This window comes from Hyalella azteca, unplaced genomic scaffold (assembly GCF_000764305.2).
Source record: "Hyalella azteca isolate HAZT.00-mixed unplaced genomic scaffold, Hazt_2.0.2 contig9045, whole genome shotgun sequence".
Classification (NCBI taxonomy): domain Eukaryota; kingdom Metazoa; phylum Arthropoda; class Malacostraca; order Amphipoda; family Hyalellidae; genus Hyalella; species Hyalella azteca.
In genome coordinates, this window is record NW_025939125.1 from 40,503 (window position 1) to 60,080 (window position 19,578).

The 19,578-nt window shown below is 37.7% G+C and overlaps 1 protein-coding gene across 2 annotated transcripts; it reads left to right on the forward strand.

Annotated features, from left to right (window-relative positions):
- Positions 1-899: 899 nt before the first annotated feature.
- Positions 900-17,484, forward strand: LOC108680288 (E3 ubiquitin-protein ligase synoviolin A). 2 transcript variants are annotated; one of them, XM_018169086.2, is made up of 13 exons: positions 900-1,199; positions 8,303-8,395; positions 8,842-9,043; positions 10,420-10,650; positions 11,072-11,171; positions 11,322-11,470; positions 11,955-12,143; positions 12,411-12,683; positions 13,374-13,466; positions 13,699-13,749; positions 14,263-14,408; positions 15,331-15,623; positions 15,903-17,484. In XM_018169086.2, exons 1-13 carry the CDS (start codon positions 1,050-1,052, stop codon positions 15,988-15,990), a joined length of 2,058 nt encoding a protein of 685 aa, XP_018024575.1. In that variant the 5' UTR covers positions 900-1,049; the 3' UTR covers positions 15,991-17,484. The 2 variants fall into 2 exon arrangements, with proteins under 2 accessions (XP_018024575.1, XP_018024576.1); XM_018169087.2 differs by having other exon boundaries at positions 14,278-14,408.
- Positions 17,485-19,578: the final 2,094 nt, after the last annotated feature.

The window sequence follows — 19,578 nt, forward strand, 5'->3', positions numbered from 1 at the left end:
TACTTGAAATAACCATTTAGATAGCTAACTCTTCGGCTGCACGCCTATGGGTACAAAGAGGTTGCAAAGTTATACCTTATTTTCGCCATATATAACTTAATAATAATATAAGACATTTCCCTTTTTCGGTCATGAATTTTTTCATGAATTACTATGTAATGATTTATTTCCTTGTTCACGTAGCCCCTCAGGGGGGACTTCTGACGGGTGTCTGTGCTCGTCAGAAGTCCTATGGGATTTCGCGCTCCTAGGGGGATTGTTCCTGAGCGCCCCACCGCTGAGCTCGCGGTGTCTGACTGTAGGTCTCAGTTGTGGGGTTAAGTTATTATGTAGGCAGGATTCCTTACATTTCCCTTCTACATTTCCCTTCTCTGTCTCTCTCGTGCGGGCGGCCGACGTCCCGTGTAAGCGGCCTCTTGTTCGAGTGTCTTCGTTTCTGTTGCTTTTTACCTGTCCCTCCTTGTCACTTCGTCTCTTTTGAGATGCTAACGCTGCTTCCTTCGAGCCAGCTTCAGCGGGCTGGACATCTGAGACCTTCCGCCCCTTGTGGGTGATGAATAATTGAGACCTTCCACCTTTATGGTGATGTTCATCTTGACTTTCGGTGCGAGATAGCTTAATAGCTGAAGCGCTAGTAAACATTTGGACACTAAACTAACTAAAAAACTTGTTCACGTAGGTTTAAAATTTATTGGTATTACAATGTTTTCGTTTGTCATTCACTCAGTAAAACACTCATAGATCGTTAATTCAACCCTAAAATAGTAATTATCTTAGCATTTTGAACGAAACTACTAGAAGTTTCCCTTTCCGTATCTTAAAGATAACGTGTCACCTTCAACATCAAATGATACGTTGCAAAGCATCTTGATTTCCATCATTTTAAAATGCTTCGCTTGTAGTTTTCATCAGGCACCTGCCAGCTGTGGATAGTGGATACTGAATATTAGTTGGTGTTTGTACACTGAATGAGATGGTATGCGTACTAGTGAGGAAGAAAAGGTTGTTCTTTGTATTAGTCAGTAGCTAACGTTTCGAAAAAATTCTCAATGATGCCAACAACCATTCCAATGGGGGGCTTAGGCCTCACTTTATTATCTACTTGCCTAACTGCGGGTGTCATTGCAAATGCTTATTACCAAAAGAAACAATTTTATCCTTCTGTTGTTTACATTATGAAATCTAATCCTAGTATTGTGGTGAGTATTGAGTTGTTTATCATTTGGCAAATTAAATAAGATTTAAATAAAAACTATGCATAAAGTGTAACAATATATGATCATTGGCTTCAAAAATAAGTTAAACATTTATCAAAAATTCATAATCTAGGCTAAGTGGGAAATTAGGGTAAACGCGGTATATTCCGACATCGTGGGTAATTCCGTCACCTCTCTAGTTTTTCCTATATATTAAGCTTTGTTTTAGTCCCATGCGTTTGTTGATGGTTGAAATGGTGATGTCCCAGGTCTCATAGTGTGGCACAAGAGTCGTTGTAAAATTTATCTCAAGGTCATCTGGTCGTTGAACAACCGCATGCCAGTCGATAGTCGATAGGATTTATGCAGTCGATAGTCGATAGGTTTCTTCAGTAGTTCGATAACTTAACAATGAAAACACTAGTCATTAATAATGAGATAACCTTAAGTCTATGTACATTATATTCTTTATATACAACAAACACCTAACAGATAACGCATTAATGGTTTAATTTTTCAAAGCAGCAGTGCCTTCTTAGGTTTCTTTACTAATGAATTCACCGCTTCACCAGTTCACCTCACCGTAAATATTGTGTGTAAACAAATGCAAGCTTTCCCTAAAATACGGAGGTCACAACTCACACCTTACTCTTTCTTATCCAGAACTGCTTACTCAGTTTTAAATACTCAATCACCAGAATTATCAAACCTCAACTCTATTTAATATATGGCTACTTGCATTTGTTCAACAAATGCGAGCCACTCACAAATGGGATTTGCGAATTTCATATTCTCTCAGGCATATCCAACTCCAAGAATACCAGTTAGTTACAATGGGAAGAAATTAAAACTACGGATGTGCACCTCTGTTGTTCACGTGCGTACTGCAAATTTAAGCGTAACACATTCCCATTCATCACAGAGTGAATTTCAGCAAATGAAATGATCTAAATGTAAAAATCAACCTTGTGAATCAAGTCACGACAAGTACAAGAATCGGCAACAAGACATGGGCCTATGCCCTATTTCGTCACTGAATCGACACTTTTGCAGACCCGCCTGCGGTCCTGGCTGCAGATTCGCGCAACTGAACCACTCATAAGTCCTTCAATACTGAACGAATTTGCTTGAATTTTAATATGTGAGTTATGAGTAAACATTATCGATACGCTGCCGCAGGAATTAATACAGATTTTTACAAAAATTCTTTTTTAATCAAAAACAATAAACATATTTTTTTCTCAACCCAGACACTCGTAAGTCCTTCAATACGGAACGAATTTGCTTGAATTTTAATATGTGATAGATATTATTGATACGCTGCACGGCTGCAGCAGGAATTAATACAGATTTTTACAAAAATTATTTTTTAATTAAAAACAATAAACATAATTTTTCTCAACCCAGACACTCATAATTCCTTCAATAGAGAACAGATTTGCTTGAATTTTGGATTATGAATATCTATTATCAGATGCAGTAAATGAAAAATAGAATGCGCACTTTATTTATGGTATTTAATTTCACGATAGGGGGTTTCATCCCAAGGCACATGGAAAAGCATTCTTTCAACTGAGTAGCACATCATAATTAAATCACGAACAAGAACTCGCTAAAGCCTTCAGCACGTGTTTAGATTATAGAATTTCTTTCCGACAACCGCTGCGTTCTCAAGTTATATGGCTGATCATTAGACTCGTGACCTGTCATCCAAGGCGACCAAAAATTATATCCAAACTTCAGATATGATTCAATGGAAAATTGCACTCAAACCTTTTTCTCACGTCTATGTAGTACATTTTTGTGCCTAATAATCTTGTTCACTAAGTATAGGGCCATTAGGTTATAACCATTTTTATTCAGAAGTGTCTTAGTGCACTGAAATTAACCTCAACATCCATGATAATGGAATCTTTGGCTTACACAGTTCATATGAGTAAAAACCATTTGCCATTGAGCTGCCCATCCAAGCCTGTAACTTGCGGAAAAAAATAAATCTCGCATGTCATTTATTAGTAAAAGAAAATTGTATAAACAAATTTCCCATTGATTAGTATTAAAGCATGTGATCTGACTTGCAACATAATGATACTTGTATAAATTTTTCCAGTGAGTTGAATATCATCAATGGAATATGCTCGTGTTACAAACGTCTGGAAAAAATTTGAGACCGTAAATGCTGCCGGTCTCACTGTAAATATCTAAATTCAGTGAGCAATTATTATCTCCCAAAGTAATGACCGTAGCTCAATGAAACTTGTACACATATTCATTAGGACCTAATGGTGATGTTTAGCACGTGAAAATTTTTTTAATTTCACGTTCATTCGTGAGTAATATGGCAGTACGTGCAGAAATTTGCAGTGAACAAAACATTTTTAGCTCATTTTCTTATTTATGGAAAAAATGCCCTATTGTGCTCATCATATCTGTCTGTCCGTCTATCTATCCATGACTTTATGTTTTTATCGACGAGAAAATGCGCGCTCACTCATTGCAGTGAGTACTGAGTTATATTTTTCTAGCTACTGTACAAATTTGAACGGAACTTTTAATATCCAAACACATGCAACTTATTCATCAGGACCTAATGGTAATGTTAAGCTTGTAAAAAATTTTCCATTTCACCTTCATTCGTGAATCGTGAGTTATAAAGAAATTGGGGCCGAAATTTGCACTGACCAAGAAATTAATTCTGAACTACTGAACTGATTTGGACGAATCTTTGAATATACATTCCTACCTTGCAACATTTATGTTGAGCTTGTGACAATTTTTTTATTTTTCCTTTGTTTGCAAGTTATACAGCTATACGTACATACCAGTATATGGCTTGTTGTCAATTCAAATTTAAAAATTGGCCTAAAAATGCTGGTCGTTTCACCGTATATCCGTATAACTCGCGAACGAAAGCAAAATCGAAAAATTTTTCACTAACTGAGAGGTTAGGATTGTGTGTATTCAAAGTCTCATTAAAATCTATTCAGTAGTTTAGAAGAAATTTCTTGTTCACTGCAGATTTTGGCCGAAATTGAGATGTACCTCACGAATGAAGATAAATGGAAAAAACTTGAAAAGGAAGTTAAAACCCCAAAAATTGTCACGAGCTAAACATAACCATTGGAAGGTTAGGAATATATATTCAAAGTTTTGTTCGAATCTGTTCAGTAGTTTGAAAGAAATTTCTTGGTCACTGCAAATTTTGGCTCAAATTTCTGTATAACTCAGGAATGAAGGTGAAATGGTAAAAATTTTACAAGCGGAACATCACCGTTAGGTCTAATGAAGTTTCATCAAGCTCGCATTTCATTGCTTACAAACTTTCAGATGTACCGTAAAATGGGGTAACTTAGACCGGCGGGGTAACTTAGACCACTTTTCGTTTTTTTTTACAAAAAAACCCACAACTCAAAAACTATTTGACATAGAAAAATTTTGTCAATGGGCATTAAAGGCCTAATACTGAGGCTACATAATACAATAGAAAGATTTAAAAAGTTCGCATATCTAATAGGTTAAAAAATTAAAAATGTGACCCACAAAAAAAAGCTATTATTTAAAGCCTGTCAGAGTACCCCCACAGATGTACGTAATCGGTTAAAATGCATGAGTATCATGCATAAAAACACCGCAATATATTGCACACCTACATGCTCTTACATGTCAAGGTTAAAATAAAAATATAACATGCAGAAAATTTCCTCAAGAAAGTTCGATTCTAGCTTCTAAGTGAAAATAACACTGGCGTAATCTGTCCGATTATTTTTGCAAGCTTCAATACATATGATGGTTGCGTTGTCCCGGGGCTGAACATTTTACATCCGCCGCTCGTAATGCGCTGTTGAGGTCCGGGTTTTAGTCAGTAGTCAGTACCGCAGTCGTATCTTGTCGGGTCTCGCTAAGTTGCTTGTTGGCAGTCGTCATAAGTTTATTGTGGAAGTGTCCCATTAGTTGACAGTCGTTGAAAAAGATAAATGACTTATTATTTTAGCTCGAAAGTCATTGTAAAGTAAAAAAATTGGTCGATAACTTCAGCAAAAGTCGTTGAAATTCCAACGACTATTGCCACTGTATGAGACCTGGGTGACGTCATACATTTGCGCGTCGAACTACTGCCCAAACACTAGGTCTTGGCCATCTAGCGGGAAAATATTGAGATCCAAAGAGACAATGCACACTACCCAGTGAGATCATCGAAAAATGTGTCAAATTTGACAGTTGACCTTGCTCTACCAAATAGTGAATAACTGTTTGTATAGGAAGAATATTATGGTTTGAGACTTTTAAATACGTCTGTGAATATATTAGGAATCCTTTAAGTATACTTGTATTCGCTGATTTCAAGTGGTAAATAAAATAATAGATGATTAAGTTGAGAAATGGATTTAGACATATGAAAACTAATTCTGTCACAACTTGAATTGGACACACACAGATCGTTCCAAGCTATGTACAAAAATTAAAATTTTCTTAATTAAAAGCTTAATAGTTGTTAATTAAAAGCGTAATTAAGTAGTGTTCAATATTCATTAGTGTTCTAATTCAAAGCCGTGTTGTATTCCAATACAGCTCACACAGCGAACGGAATTCGAACACGTGGATGACGGCATTACGTATTGGTAGAATTTGAAGCGCAGATGGAATACGCCTTACCAGGTGCTGAATATTGCCATTTAGGAATATAGGGATTTGGTAGGACCGTAGGTTTGCATTCTAAAGGCTTTTAAATAAATATGGCAACATTTTGTGACGTTTCATTGTTGCTGGCGCCGCTGAGTGGTGTGTAGTACGGTGTTTTGCGAGTCACATAAAGCAAACAGAACTCGAGTAACGCATACAGTTATTTTTTTTATAGTTTTTCATTTCTCGATGCGTCCTTAATGTGTCGGAATATACCGTATAGTGTTTACCCTAGGCATAGGCTAAGCCACCTGTGAATCGCACAAAAATGCCTGTAAGTCTGGGCAATTTTACCTGTTTCTATAAAAAGTGCAATCAATCTAATAACAATTTATTGAGTGTTAAATAAAAAAAATGGCCTGTTTTTACCAGCAATTTTTAAAAATTGCCAATAAAATGATAGTTTCCATCTGCAATTTTAGCAAACTTCTGCCAGTGCCAGATATTTTGAATTTGTTCTCTAGAATTCTTGGAAGATCAGAATAAGATAGAAAAAGGTAATATTTATATTAAAATGTCATGGTTTAAAGTTATCATATCTGGAAGGTTGGTCATAATTTTACAAATTTTATGAGCAATAAATTGCTGTTTTTCCTAATTGTTACAGATGAAATTCAGCTGAAATATAAATGGTCAAAATATCAATTTGTGCAGGCTGGTTTGGAATATATCTACCTACCTTTTTGCTTTGAAAGCTCTACTAGAGATTTCCCAGATTACTGCTATTTTTGAAACTGCAAGAAAGCAAGATTTCCTCTAGATGAATTACCTACCCAGGGCTACCCTGGCTACCCAAACAGGAGAATTTGGCAAATTAACCTATGAATTTGACAAAATGCCCATGAATTTGGCCAATTTCACCTTTTCCTATGACCCTTTTCTAATTTCTTAAGTAAAAAAAAAGAAAAATGGCCCACTTTCACTGGTCATTCCCAAAAGTTATCTGTAAAACAATCATTTTTACCCATGATTTTAAGGAAATTCTGTCTGATTTTCTACATTGATTTCCCCCTAACAGGCCACAGGGCCCCCATGCCCTACCCATCTAATTGCTAACAGAAGTGTACCTTCTATTCTACTGCACGATTCCAAACGTATTGAAAATTTGGTATATTTTAATAATGAGTAGGAAAATTGTGCACAGCTGTTTTTTCTCATTCACAGGCAGCTTCTGCCAGTTATACAGTTAGGGTCAGTATAATCTATAACAATTATTATGTATAGTACCTACATTTAATTTTAGAGTTCATTGATATTCTTCATCACCAATTATTCAGAGTTACTCTAATGATGAACCCAATTTAATGAATTTCTATTCATTTAAGTATAAATTTAAGGTGAATAATTTATATACCAATAGAAGGAGAAAGATTAATATTTTTTTACATATTTATAAATGTTTGCTATGTCCTCCTTGTGCTACATGGCAAACATCTAAACTGTAGCTAAACATTCCTGAGTGTAAGGTAGGATGCATATTAAATTAAGATCTGGCTTTACACTTTGGGCCACCAAGGTCACCTGATCTCACCCCATGTCACTTTCTTATGGGTGTATGTTAAGGAAGCTGTTTACATCCTGCCTCTACCAGCAACTTTGGTTGATATGAAGAACCATATCACTGCTGCAGTGCACTCAAGTAACAGAAGATATGCTTTCTGGTGTGTGTGGGACAAGTTTGGCTACCCTTTAGACATTTGCCGTGCAGCCCAGGGGTGATATTGTAGAACATATTTATAAATATATTCGAAAAAAATTGAATCTTTCTCTATCAATTGGTACCTACACAAATTATTCCTTTTGTATTCTTACTTAAATGAATAAAAATTTATATGTGAACATTTCTTCTTGCCTTGAGTCACCGACATCATGACATGTGGAACAGCCTCCCTGATAGCATCGTTGACGCTCCGAGTATGAATGCCTTCAAGAACTGACTAGACGAAGCTATGCAGGAGCATATGTTCAGTCTTAAAATGCCTAGCAAATTATGGACCAGGCAATAAGTCCAGCAGCTATATCAATCAATCGTCAGTTATGGAAAGATCGGGTTCCAAAGGCCGGATCCCTTGTGAATCGAGTCACGAAATATTCAAGAATCGGCAACAGGCCATGGGCCTATTTCTTCAGTGCCGACACTTCTATTATATTCTATGAACAAGAATCGGCAACAGGCCATGGGCCTATTTCTTCAGTGCCGACACTTCTATTCTATTCTATTCTATTAAATTGGGTCCATCATTTCAAATAACCCTGTATGATGCATGATTGACTTGGTAAAAATCTTTTCGCTCCTAATTTACAGTAGCTTGAATATTCAGGGCAAATATTACTTGCTTCTGCAATTTTTTACAGAAATTTAATCATGAATATTTTATTGTGGCTTTAAAAATGTTGACTTTATAGGCTACTTTCTATTTTTTCAGGCTCTCTACTTGATGGCATTCACATTAGCTTTGCTCCTGGGTAAACTTCTGAAGAAAATATTCTTTGGTACTCTAAGAGCAGCTGAGTCAGAGGTGAGTGATGGTAAAACTGGTTGAAATATCCACCCTCAATTGTGAATATAATTATCCATCCACCTCACCCATATTGGTGGAAAATTTTTCATCTTCTTATTTTTATACTCCTTGATGACACACTCCAGCTCAATAGTTAAATATTAGTTCTTAGTAATATCTGTAGTTTCAAATTATAATAATTTCAGACATGAAATTTTCAATGTGGATTTTCTGTCAAGTCCAATGTCTTCCAATGATTTTATGAAGAAAATGTAAATTCTTGTAGGGATTGGCCAGTGTGCATAAATTACGTATGTGTTCATTGGCAGATGTCTCCAAATTTACCAAATAATGATAAGCTCACTAGCAGTTTGGCTAGATATATATATAGTATATATAATTGTAAATATCATAAAATGAACTTTGTTATCATCATTAACTTCATTATTATTGTTTGTGGGCAGCATTTAATCGAGCGTTTCTTCTATGCCATTACTGAGACGTGCCTGGCGTTCACGGTCTTTAGGGATGATTTCAGCCACAAGTTTGTGGCTCTTTTCACGGTGCTGCTTTTCCTAAAATCCTTTCACTGGCTTGCGGACTACAGAGTTGACTACATGGAGCGTTCACCCATCATCACAAGACTGTTCCATATCAGGATAGCATGTGAGAATACAGACTATTACAAGAATCTCTTGAACCTTGTCATATTCCTTTTTAAATATTAGAGATACTGTATCATAATTTGCATCAATGAAGATATTGTGTGTCACAAATTCTTGAAGAAGTCAATGAGAATTCTCACAGTGGAGCTTACCAGGCTTAAGTCTGGAATAATTTTGTACCCAGGTAGCTTGCTAGTTGCTCATCTACTTCAGGCATGAATTTGCTACTGTCAGACTAAAGTACCATTCCATTGACTAACCCTCAAATATATTGTTTCAAAACTAGTATAAAGAAATCTCAATTCATTGATGTTTCCACCCATGGTTTTTCCTTATAAAATGAGTTGCCCTTTTATCTGTAAATAGCAAAAACCTTTTAGGTTTTGATTCTGAAAATCACATTTTTTGAAGACATACTTGCATCATTATTGAAAGAGAGAAATTGTATTTTTTACAAAATAAGAATTCTTCTAAAGATACTTATATCATTAGTCTGCTTATATCGCAAGTTCACAAGGAATTTAAAAGCAAAGAAAATGCCAAGAAAATTCACCATATCGATATTGAAAACGTTTCGGAGTCCAGCTCCATCATCAGAGTTGTTCATAACTAGTCCTGTTTATTTCGATATAATGTTAGGTCTTGTTTAGGTTTTATGTCTGTCTTTGAATTTTGACTTTTAAAGTGATTTTATTCATTTTTAGTTTAGTCGAACTGATGATGGAGCTGGACTCCGAAACGTTTTCAATATCGATATGGTGAATTTTCTTGGCGTTTTCTTTGCTTTTAAATTCCTTGTCTTCTAAAGATGCTCTGAAAACATAATTTTATGCATGGCAGTAAAAATGTTGAACCATGTTTACTAAGATGAGCAGCTCTACCCAGGATATTGTATCTTGATCATTAAAGGAGTGCTAGCCTGAGTCAGCTCATGATTTTTTTAATGAAAGTTAAATTTGTGCTCATAACTTATGATTGTTGAAAAAAATATAACTTGGTACTCACTGCAGTGAGTGACAGAGAGCGCATTTTCTCATTGACGAAAACTTGAGGTCACGGACGGACGGACAGACAGACATGGCGAGCACAATAGGGCATTTTTTTCCATAAATGAGAAAATGCGCTAAAAATAGGAATCAGTCTGAGTTATGACAGGATGTAGAATCCAAGTTATTACCTAATTTTTTTTATAGGAGTCAAAGTCTGAGTAGATTGTTAAATTGGAGTTTTAGTCTGAGTTTTATCTTATGATTGTTGATAATGAGTTCATGTCTGAGTTATTATGATCATTATTAAAAAAGAAGTGTAAGTCTGAGTTGTGACATGAGTGTTGAAAAGAAGAATATTCAGAGTTTGAATTTTATGTTTATTCCCTAGCGCTCTTGGCCCTGCTGAGCACCATAGATATCCTGCTGGTACGGCACGCCTACTACTCCACCATGTCCATGGGAGCGTCCGTCCAGCTCGTGTTTGGGTTCGAGTATGCCATCCTCCTGACGGTTGCCTACAACATCGGCGTCAAGTACATCTGCCATGGCATTGACTTGCACAGGGAGAACCCCTGGGAGAACAAGGCCATGTATCTGCTATACACAGAGCTTTTTGTGGGTGAGTATTTGATCTAATTTGTTGACATACTCTCATAGGGGTTACGTATTTGCTCATGAAAATGTTTTTTTGTCTGATAGGTGACCATCACTGACCAAATTCTTGGAAAATGGAAAACTCGTTGACAATTCATAAATGATTTTATGTCTGACTTTTTTTTCTATGAATATTTATTTGTTTATTATGCCTTATGTGGTGACTTTTGTCATGGTATTTGCGTGGCTGAAATAAATTTGATTTACGGTATTGTTCATTTTTCAGACATTTATAAAAATGTGCAGCTCATGAATTATTCAGCCTTGAATGTTATGGATGGTATTTAGTTATTGGCTATTATGTTTAAATGGTTATTAAACACTTCCACATAGATGACATTTTTTCAACCCACTGTGATGTTGGATTACCATTTTCCTTTGTGCAGGTTTGATCAAAGTGATGTTGTATGTTGTGTTCCTGATCATTATGGTGCGCATCCACACCTTCCCGCTGTTCATCATCCGGCCTATGTATCTCACCATGAAGTGAGTCATCATTTTGTTCATCATTGTTCCCTATTTAATATTAAATTCACTGATAGTGAACTGAAAGAAGTATTGATAATTGTTGAACTGTAATATTTTGATGATTTTTTTAACCCCAACGTTTACTGAGAAGTACTGCATTGGTTATAGGTCATTCAAGAAGGCGCTACAAGACACACTGCAGAGTAGGCTCGCCATCCACAACATGAACACTCTTTACCCTGACGCGACGGCCGAGGAGCTGCAGCAGGCAGACAACGTCTGTATCATCTGCCGGGAGGAGATGATAGTCAACTCTGGTGAGATGGCACGATTTCAGGTTGAAATAGGTATCAAATATTATGGTTCGAAGCAAATATTACATGTATTCGCACCGTGTAAATAAATTTTCATTCAGATGAAACCAAGTATTGTTGTTTGTAGATTTGTTAGATGATATTTCTGTGTTATAAAAGAACATCTGATTTCTCAACTGAAGCACTTAATGTAGCTCCCAGTGAACAATATAAACTAGTGTTTTACGGAAGGCAGGGTAGTCCAGTGGTTACAATTTAGAGTATATTGGGATTGAAGAAGTGAGTTGCGGGTTCAATCCCGGCTACCTGTGACAATTCTCTTCAAAACTGGCGACGTGGCCGGACGCTTAAGAATAGCAAAATTGGAGCAGTAAAGATTCGAGTTCGAAACCCCAGCAAGATGTAAGAATTCTGTGAAATCTCGAATCGGCAACAGGCAAGAGTTGGCCTATTAAAAGCTGACCCCACAATTACTAAATGTTTACAGGTGTCAAGAAGCTGCCGTGCAACCATCTGTTCCACGCGCTGTGCCTGCGCTCGTGGTTCCAGCGGCAGCAGACGTGCCCCACGTGCCGACTTGACGTGCTGCGCCCCACGCCCGCCCCCGCCAGACCTGCCGCCCCTGCTGCTCCTCCCCAGCAGCAGATGCCTGCCCAGGGGGCGCCTGCCAACATGGGTATGAATGCCTCATTTTGTTTGTGTATGGGTACAAACGTCTAATGGGTATTGATGTTTCAATGGGTGGGAATGTATCAATGGGTATAAATCTCTCAGGAGTATTGTCTATTGTTGTAGCTAAACTTTCCTTCAGGATTTATTGCGGTACAATTTGATACTTGAATTATATATAATTAAATATTACGCAAATATATTACGTTCAACTTTCTACATAAGTATTAAAATATTCTCTGATTGAATATTACTGTAATTATTCCGTTCTCAGTGGAGTTCTTCCAGCAAGTGGCGGAGCACCAGGAACGCGCTCGACAGCGCCTCGCGGCAGCTGCCGCCAGCAGCAGGAATCTGCAGGCCACTCCTGCTGGAGCTGCAGACCAGCAAGCTAATCCTGCAGCCCGTGGGGAAGCTCTTCCTCCTGTGCCTCCTCCCCTTCCTTTCCCCATGATGGGAGCGCCTTTCCCGGGTTTCCTGCCTCCGCCCTTCCCACCGTTCCCAATTGTACCTCCTCATCTGGTGCAACAACCCCAGCAGCAGCCTGGTACGTGGATTCTTTTATGCATTATTTGTTTCCTTTATTTGTATTATTTTTATGAATTCTCATATTTTCTAGTTCTCCTTATATTATTGCATTACTCCTACGTCATAACATATTCTTATATTGTATTTCTTATACAATTCTTCTTCAAGTAGGCGTTTTAATGTTTTATTTATTATGCAATGTCCAGTCTATAGAAACTTCCATATAAGCACAATTATTGAATCTGCATACTTGTGATAGGTGTGAATATAACTTGGGGGTCAAGTTTGTAGTGTGAAATACTTCATTAGTTCAGTTTAGTTCTAATTTGTTATTATTAGTTCGGTTATGCTTGCCGTGCCTTGCTAATTCAAGACGGAATTCAGGCGCCGCCATGCGCACTGATGTTATCGTGAGACCGTACTGTCAAAAATAGTTAAAAGTTTGTAACTCCGTAAACCAATCACTGACGGCATTTTAAACTAAACCTCCAATCACAGACGAGAAATCGGCCGCTACGTGAACTTAGGCAATTATTTCTTATACGTTCCCAGGCCAGAAAATGTTTTGCAAGGGGCTTTGTTACAAGCTTATGTGGCACGTTGAATCTAATGTCAAAGTGAATTAGTTTTGTAACCAACGAATTAAATTGTTTCAATTTAAATGTAGCAAGAAATGTATGTACTATTATTGATGATATTTTATTTTCAGGCCCTTCAAGCAGCGGCACCAGCACCTCGACGCCCGTCACTCCTGCCACGGCCTCCACTTCCACCGCCAGCAGTTCCGCCTCTGCCGTACCTGGTAACCTTTCATTACACTTCCACTGCCATTATCTTGCTCCATTCAGTCACAGTTTATTACTTATGAACTAACAAACTCCCTGCCCTAATATTGATGATACAACCATTATGCCATCTTGCCTTTTATTTGCTTTAATCGATCCATATTATTTTATTACTCCTACGTCATATTACATTCTTATATTGTATATTGCGTATATATTATCCATATTATAGGTGCGTGTTTTCCACAGGAGCTGCAGCTGCTGCCAGTCCTGCATTTTTGCCTCCGTTCCCTGGCATGTGTGAGTGTTGAGACCAGTCAAATTGACCGGACTTGAAATATTCGTGTTTTTCGCTTTTCGAAAAAAATACAGCTTCTCATGTATGTTTCCATTTTAACTATGGAAATAATTCCCTTAATTTAATCTTATCTTCCTGCCAAATTTTTAAAATTATTTGAACAACTGTTAAGATCAATGATAATGTCTTTATTTTGAAGAATAACTTTCGTGACGTTATATATTGCATGCAACGGTAATTAATGTTTCTTTAAAATGAAATAATAATCATTAAAATAATAATTATTCTTCAAATAATCTCGATATTTTACATCAAGTTATTTTATAGATTGTGCATCGAGGCCTATTGTAGTGCTTTCAAAGCTGAAATTCGAAACGGTACCATAAATTTTGATGCAACGGGCATTACAATTTTCATTGCTAGGATTTTTAGATATCTTGCAATTTAAAAAAAAAACTCATTATTTTTCATGTAATTTTATTGAGTTGCACGAGTGATTTGCTGCCGTATTACAGTGCCCCCACCGACAGCCCCAGCAGACTTCGGCCCCTTGACGCTGGAGGAGCTCGTGGCTCTCGAGGGGCGCGAGCGGCGACACGTCGAGGCGCGACTCAAGGCCCTCAGCAACATCAACGTCCTCGTGCACGCTGCCCTCGTGCAGGTCGGATCATATTGTGACTGAAAATGAATTGCTTTCATTTGTAAACTGCTAATTAAATTGGTTTTGTGTTGACTTGAACATAATCTCGTTGTTGTGTTGTCAAACGATACCTATCACTTCAAATAAATTATTTTTCGTTTATGGCAATACATTTCATACTTTTTTCAGCGTATAAATATGAGCAACAATAGAGTTCCTAAGCCCCAAATGCAATTACGACGATATTGCCAAATTAAATTTTAAATTCTGTCAACCCTCTGTGTCTGGCTTTTTATTTGCTTCTGTTGGGCCTGTCGTTTGGCTGCAAACCGCGGCTAAACAAATCCCACAAAAAAGTTGAAATTTGAAACCTTTTGTTGAAAGCAACTTACAGATTCATTAATAATAATAATATTCGTAATTTTTCTCGTCCTTTTTTCTATCATCAATGTGTTTATTAAGCATGCATGTTGCGACACAGCACAAAATATTTTTTGATGGCTTTTCCGCTTCATTACACATTTAATTCCATTTTTTATTTAGTAAAAATAACTGAAGAGCTTGTTGGCAAGTTGTTGCCCAACATATTCTTATCTGAAGTATAAAATCTTGTCAAGGCTGTTAAATGCCTTGACTTGCGAAAGTATAAAGTAAAACTAGTTGAAACATGAACACATGAAGATGTGTTCAGCCATTATATTTCTCACAGAAACTTTTCTCGCTTGCATCATCGTTGAATATGTGAATTGTGGTTCACATGTTTTCATGTGTTCGTTATATTCCTATTGTAAATTGTTCTCACAAAACGGCCGCGGTTCGTCTACTCCTACCTTAGGACGCAATATAGTTCCTTCAATGCTATTTAATATAAAGCATATGTATAATGTTACCTCCATTGAAATCGTTTTCCTCTTATTTGAACTCGGAGTTTGGTTATTTGCAGATGACGCAATACCAACAGCTGATGACGCGGCTTGACTTAGAATATCCACTGCCTCCTCCACCTCCTCCTCCTGCTGCTACGACTACTGCAACTCAGGTCACTACTTCGGCTCCGTCTACTGCTACTTCTACTGCCACTACCACATCTACCGCCTCTACTGCCACTACCACACCTACTGTCACTACCGCCTCTACCGCCGGTGCTACAGACGCGCCTTCTGCTTCTACGAGTGCCGCGGCGGACAGTAGCCAAACGAGCAGCGTCTCTTCCACGCCTATCAATTCGGCCGTTAGGTAATTAACTTGAATAGATTAATTTATTGCTAATTTTAATAAGATCAATTGTAGTTTTTTTTTTCAGTGAAGTAGATTGGAGATCATTTTATTGGATGAACAGCTTAATTAATCAGTTGAATAAATCTGAGTATTTTATACTTATTATTACGTTTTCTGTCATGCAAGTGATAAGCACTAAATATGATTTTAATACCCAAATGCCTGCTAAACAATAGTATTTTAAACTTATTACTTGAGTAAGACGTCATCTGTTAAACTTTTTTCGTGGTGTCGCAGCTCGCCGTCATCTGACAGTGACGTGGGGACGCCCGAGGAGATTCGTCGCCGACGCCTTGAACGCTTCGCGTCGGGCTCCGGCAACTGACTTCACCTCACCATAAATGAATTGACCTGACTTCATCGCAAGTGACCTGACATGACCTCGCCTCAACGGAGTATACCTGACCTCTCGAGTGACCTGGCTTGACATCTCATTCTGCTTCTGCTGCAGGATGATCGTACATTCTGCTTCTGCTGCAGGATGGTCGTACATTCTGCTTCTGCTGCAGGATGCCGGTTGTTAGTCAAGTGTCCTTATGGTCATTGCAGGTTATTGGCTATCACTTACTTTGATTTCTAGATCGTGGTTTCCTTCACAGAGTCTTTAGTTCAGTGCAAGATTATTATTTATCGTATATTTTATACAATGAAAAATCAAATGCAGTGAAAATGCAATGCGTCAGTTCGTTATAAACGATCTGAGTGAATATCTATGCGGAAGTATTTGTGTACAGTTACTGTATTCTGGTTGTTTTGATTAGTTTACTAGTTTATTTTCCAATGTAAACAATATCCACATTACTCTAAGAACCTTATTTGCTTTCTGCAAAATAAAACTTAAATTGAACGAAGACCATTGCCAATGGTTGTGCTTGCTGTCAACGTAATTCTGACGAATCTTGACTGCTGTCCAAGTATTACCTTCTTCACCTTAAATTATAATATTGTATTTTTGGTTAGCTCAGTAATGCTGATTTTCCCGATTTTAATATTTCTTCAGAGAGTCATAAGGAATCGAAAACTAGCAGCTGGTGAATATCAGCGTCCAGAATCAGGCAAGTCGATTTTACGTTGAACCTGACGAATTATTCTCAATCGAGAAGAGTTTCAGACGGTTCAATATCACTCATCATACGGAGTCATGCCACTTATGGTGAAACTGAGATTATTTTTTTCTGATTCGTCATGGATAACAGTAATGTATGCTTTGTCCTTATTTTTTGGCCCGATGTGCTGGATGCGCGGTCATTTGGGAATATCTTGTTTATTTCGCCTTAAGGAAAAAAAACTTTCTCAGTATGATGTCAGAAAAATATTTTACATATTATTTTGCTGGCCAAATAATAGTACCGGTCTCTTCTTACTCAAAACTGAATGAAGATTACGTCTCGTTATCTCGCGTTGGACCTCACTTCGATTTTGATGCTTTTTTTACAGTTACATCCTTCAGTAGTTGGACTTTCATTCGTTTTTTTCGTGCAGGAATGTTTAATATATACGTACATTTAATGTTCTTTATATTTTAAAAGGCAATCTTTTCACCCTCATCTATGATTGAAATACGGTACTAATTCATTTATAGTGATCATTTGAGTGTCGAAGCTAGACGTTCCGTAAACTGTACGGATTATCCTGTTGTGGGTGATTGTACTGTATGATTACACTGATAGTTGCATAAACCCATAAATACACTTCATTTCCGACGTTTATGTGTGAGACTGTGTATCAATCTTATGTACTTCATTTGTTAGATAATCTTCGTTTGTCATAAGTTACCCTTATTCAGAGTGTTCTTAATAAAATATGAAATCTACCTTAATAAGGAAACAAATTTTTTCCATTACGATTACAAAAGTGACCCAACACTTCCATCGTGAAATTTTCAGGACTTCCATCGTCCTGAGTACATTTTTATTGGTAGTTTACAAAAAATAATTCGGGCATAGATGAAAGGTTTGACGTCGAAGTGGCGAGGATAAAAATGTATGTAAGCACTGGCATTTGATAATTATTTTTTTTATTTCAGACGAGGTATCGATGAAGTATTTTGGGTTTTTTTCACAACAGAATTTCAGACATATCATTTTCCGCACATTCTTCAGAAGCTTAGTATTAATCGTTTCGGAAGGTCTGAAAACTGGCTTTTTGAATAGGTATCAAAACTTATTTTTATCCTATGCATGACCCTACTGGTATTTCGACATGGCCCATTCAATGAATCAATATATACTAAAACGGTCAGTGACTTCAGTCATTAGATCATTATCGGAGGCCAACCCAGTTAATTGTAGAGAAAGTGATTAACCGAATGAGAAATTGAATTGATGGAAGACAAACTCTAATTAGTAAATATGAAATGGGGCATTTCTTTTACCCGAAATATTTAAACAACTATTACGCTAAACTTCACATTTATCTTGCTTGGGACGCCTGTCGGTGACCACCACTGCCGTGCTTCGAATGGACTATCATGATCCCTTCCCTGAAGAACGTAGCCTACAACACTTCATGACTGTAACATTATCAGCCGCACGCCACCAGACAGATCACATCCATTGAATTAGATCAATCAGCCCACAGGAAAATAAGCCTGGCGTCGTATGGCCCAGCGTCTGTCTCTTATACACATCTAGATGTGTATAAGAGACAGNAATCTATGGACGCAATGATTCTGGCTCTCTTTAAATGCACGTTAATCACTTGACTAAATGAACTTTTCTGTGACCCGAATACATTGGTCCGGACTCTGGTTTTGGACTCATATGGTCCGCCGGGCGTGACATGAAATTTTTAGTAATTTGACAAAAATTCGGTAAAAAATATTTATGTTTTCTGGACGTTTCAGAACATTCTCTATCGATTAGTTTGATCGAAAAATGCACTTTTCTGTGACCCGAACTCATGGGTCTAGATTTTAGTCACTCGGTCCGGGGTCCACCTGAGGATGCCTGCTGTCTCTTATACACATCTTACCGACGAATGGCTTAATCCGCGGCTGATTGGTGGTCATCCGGAAATATGCTAGGCGTTCCTTTCAAGGCTGATTGGTGCACAAATTTAGTGGTGCACGGCTGCGTACCCAGCAGAAAGATGTCAATGATCGGTTACGGATAGCAGATTCCATTCACGGCTGATTGGAGGATGTCCGGAAAGATCGAAGGCGTTCGATTCAGGGCTTATTGGTGTACAAAATTTGTGGTGCACGGCTGCGCTCCCCAATCCTACTCCTGTTCAAAATATCAAGCTCAAAATCCCGATTAGAACCGTCAATTGGGATCAATTATATGGAAATTATTCTGATTAGCACTTTGGAATTCTTCTCCACTAATAATATTATTTGAAATCCACAGCACTTCTTAACTAAATTCACACACTCCTTACACTTGCTTCCATCCATCCAAGATGGTCGTCGCGGGAGCGTAGCCGTGCACCACAAATTTTGTACACCAATAAGCCCTGAATCGAACGCCTTGGATCTTTCCGGACATCCACCAATCAGCCGTGAATGGAATCTGCAGCCGGCTGTTTCTCCTGAGGGCTGATTGGTCTAATTCAATTGATTCGTTCTGTCTGGTGGCTTTCGGCTGCCTATATGATTTTCCAGAAGTGTTGAAGGCTACGTTCCGGAGGGCAGGAGTCATGATAGTCCATTACATCCAGGGCAGTGGTGGTCTTCGGCAGGCTTCCCGGTCGTCGCCTGACACTACGGACACACGCACATTTTGATCCATCCGCAGTAAGACACCTCAAAGTTAGCAACTTCCAAAATTCTTTGACCTCTTTATTGTTCAATATTTAAACCATTTGTTTTTCTCTTTTTACTTAACATTACGCTTTTCTGTGATCATGTTCACAGCAGCTGTACATGTACTTTTCTGACGTTGGAGAGATCTGTCATTTCTGTGTCCCTCCT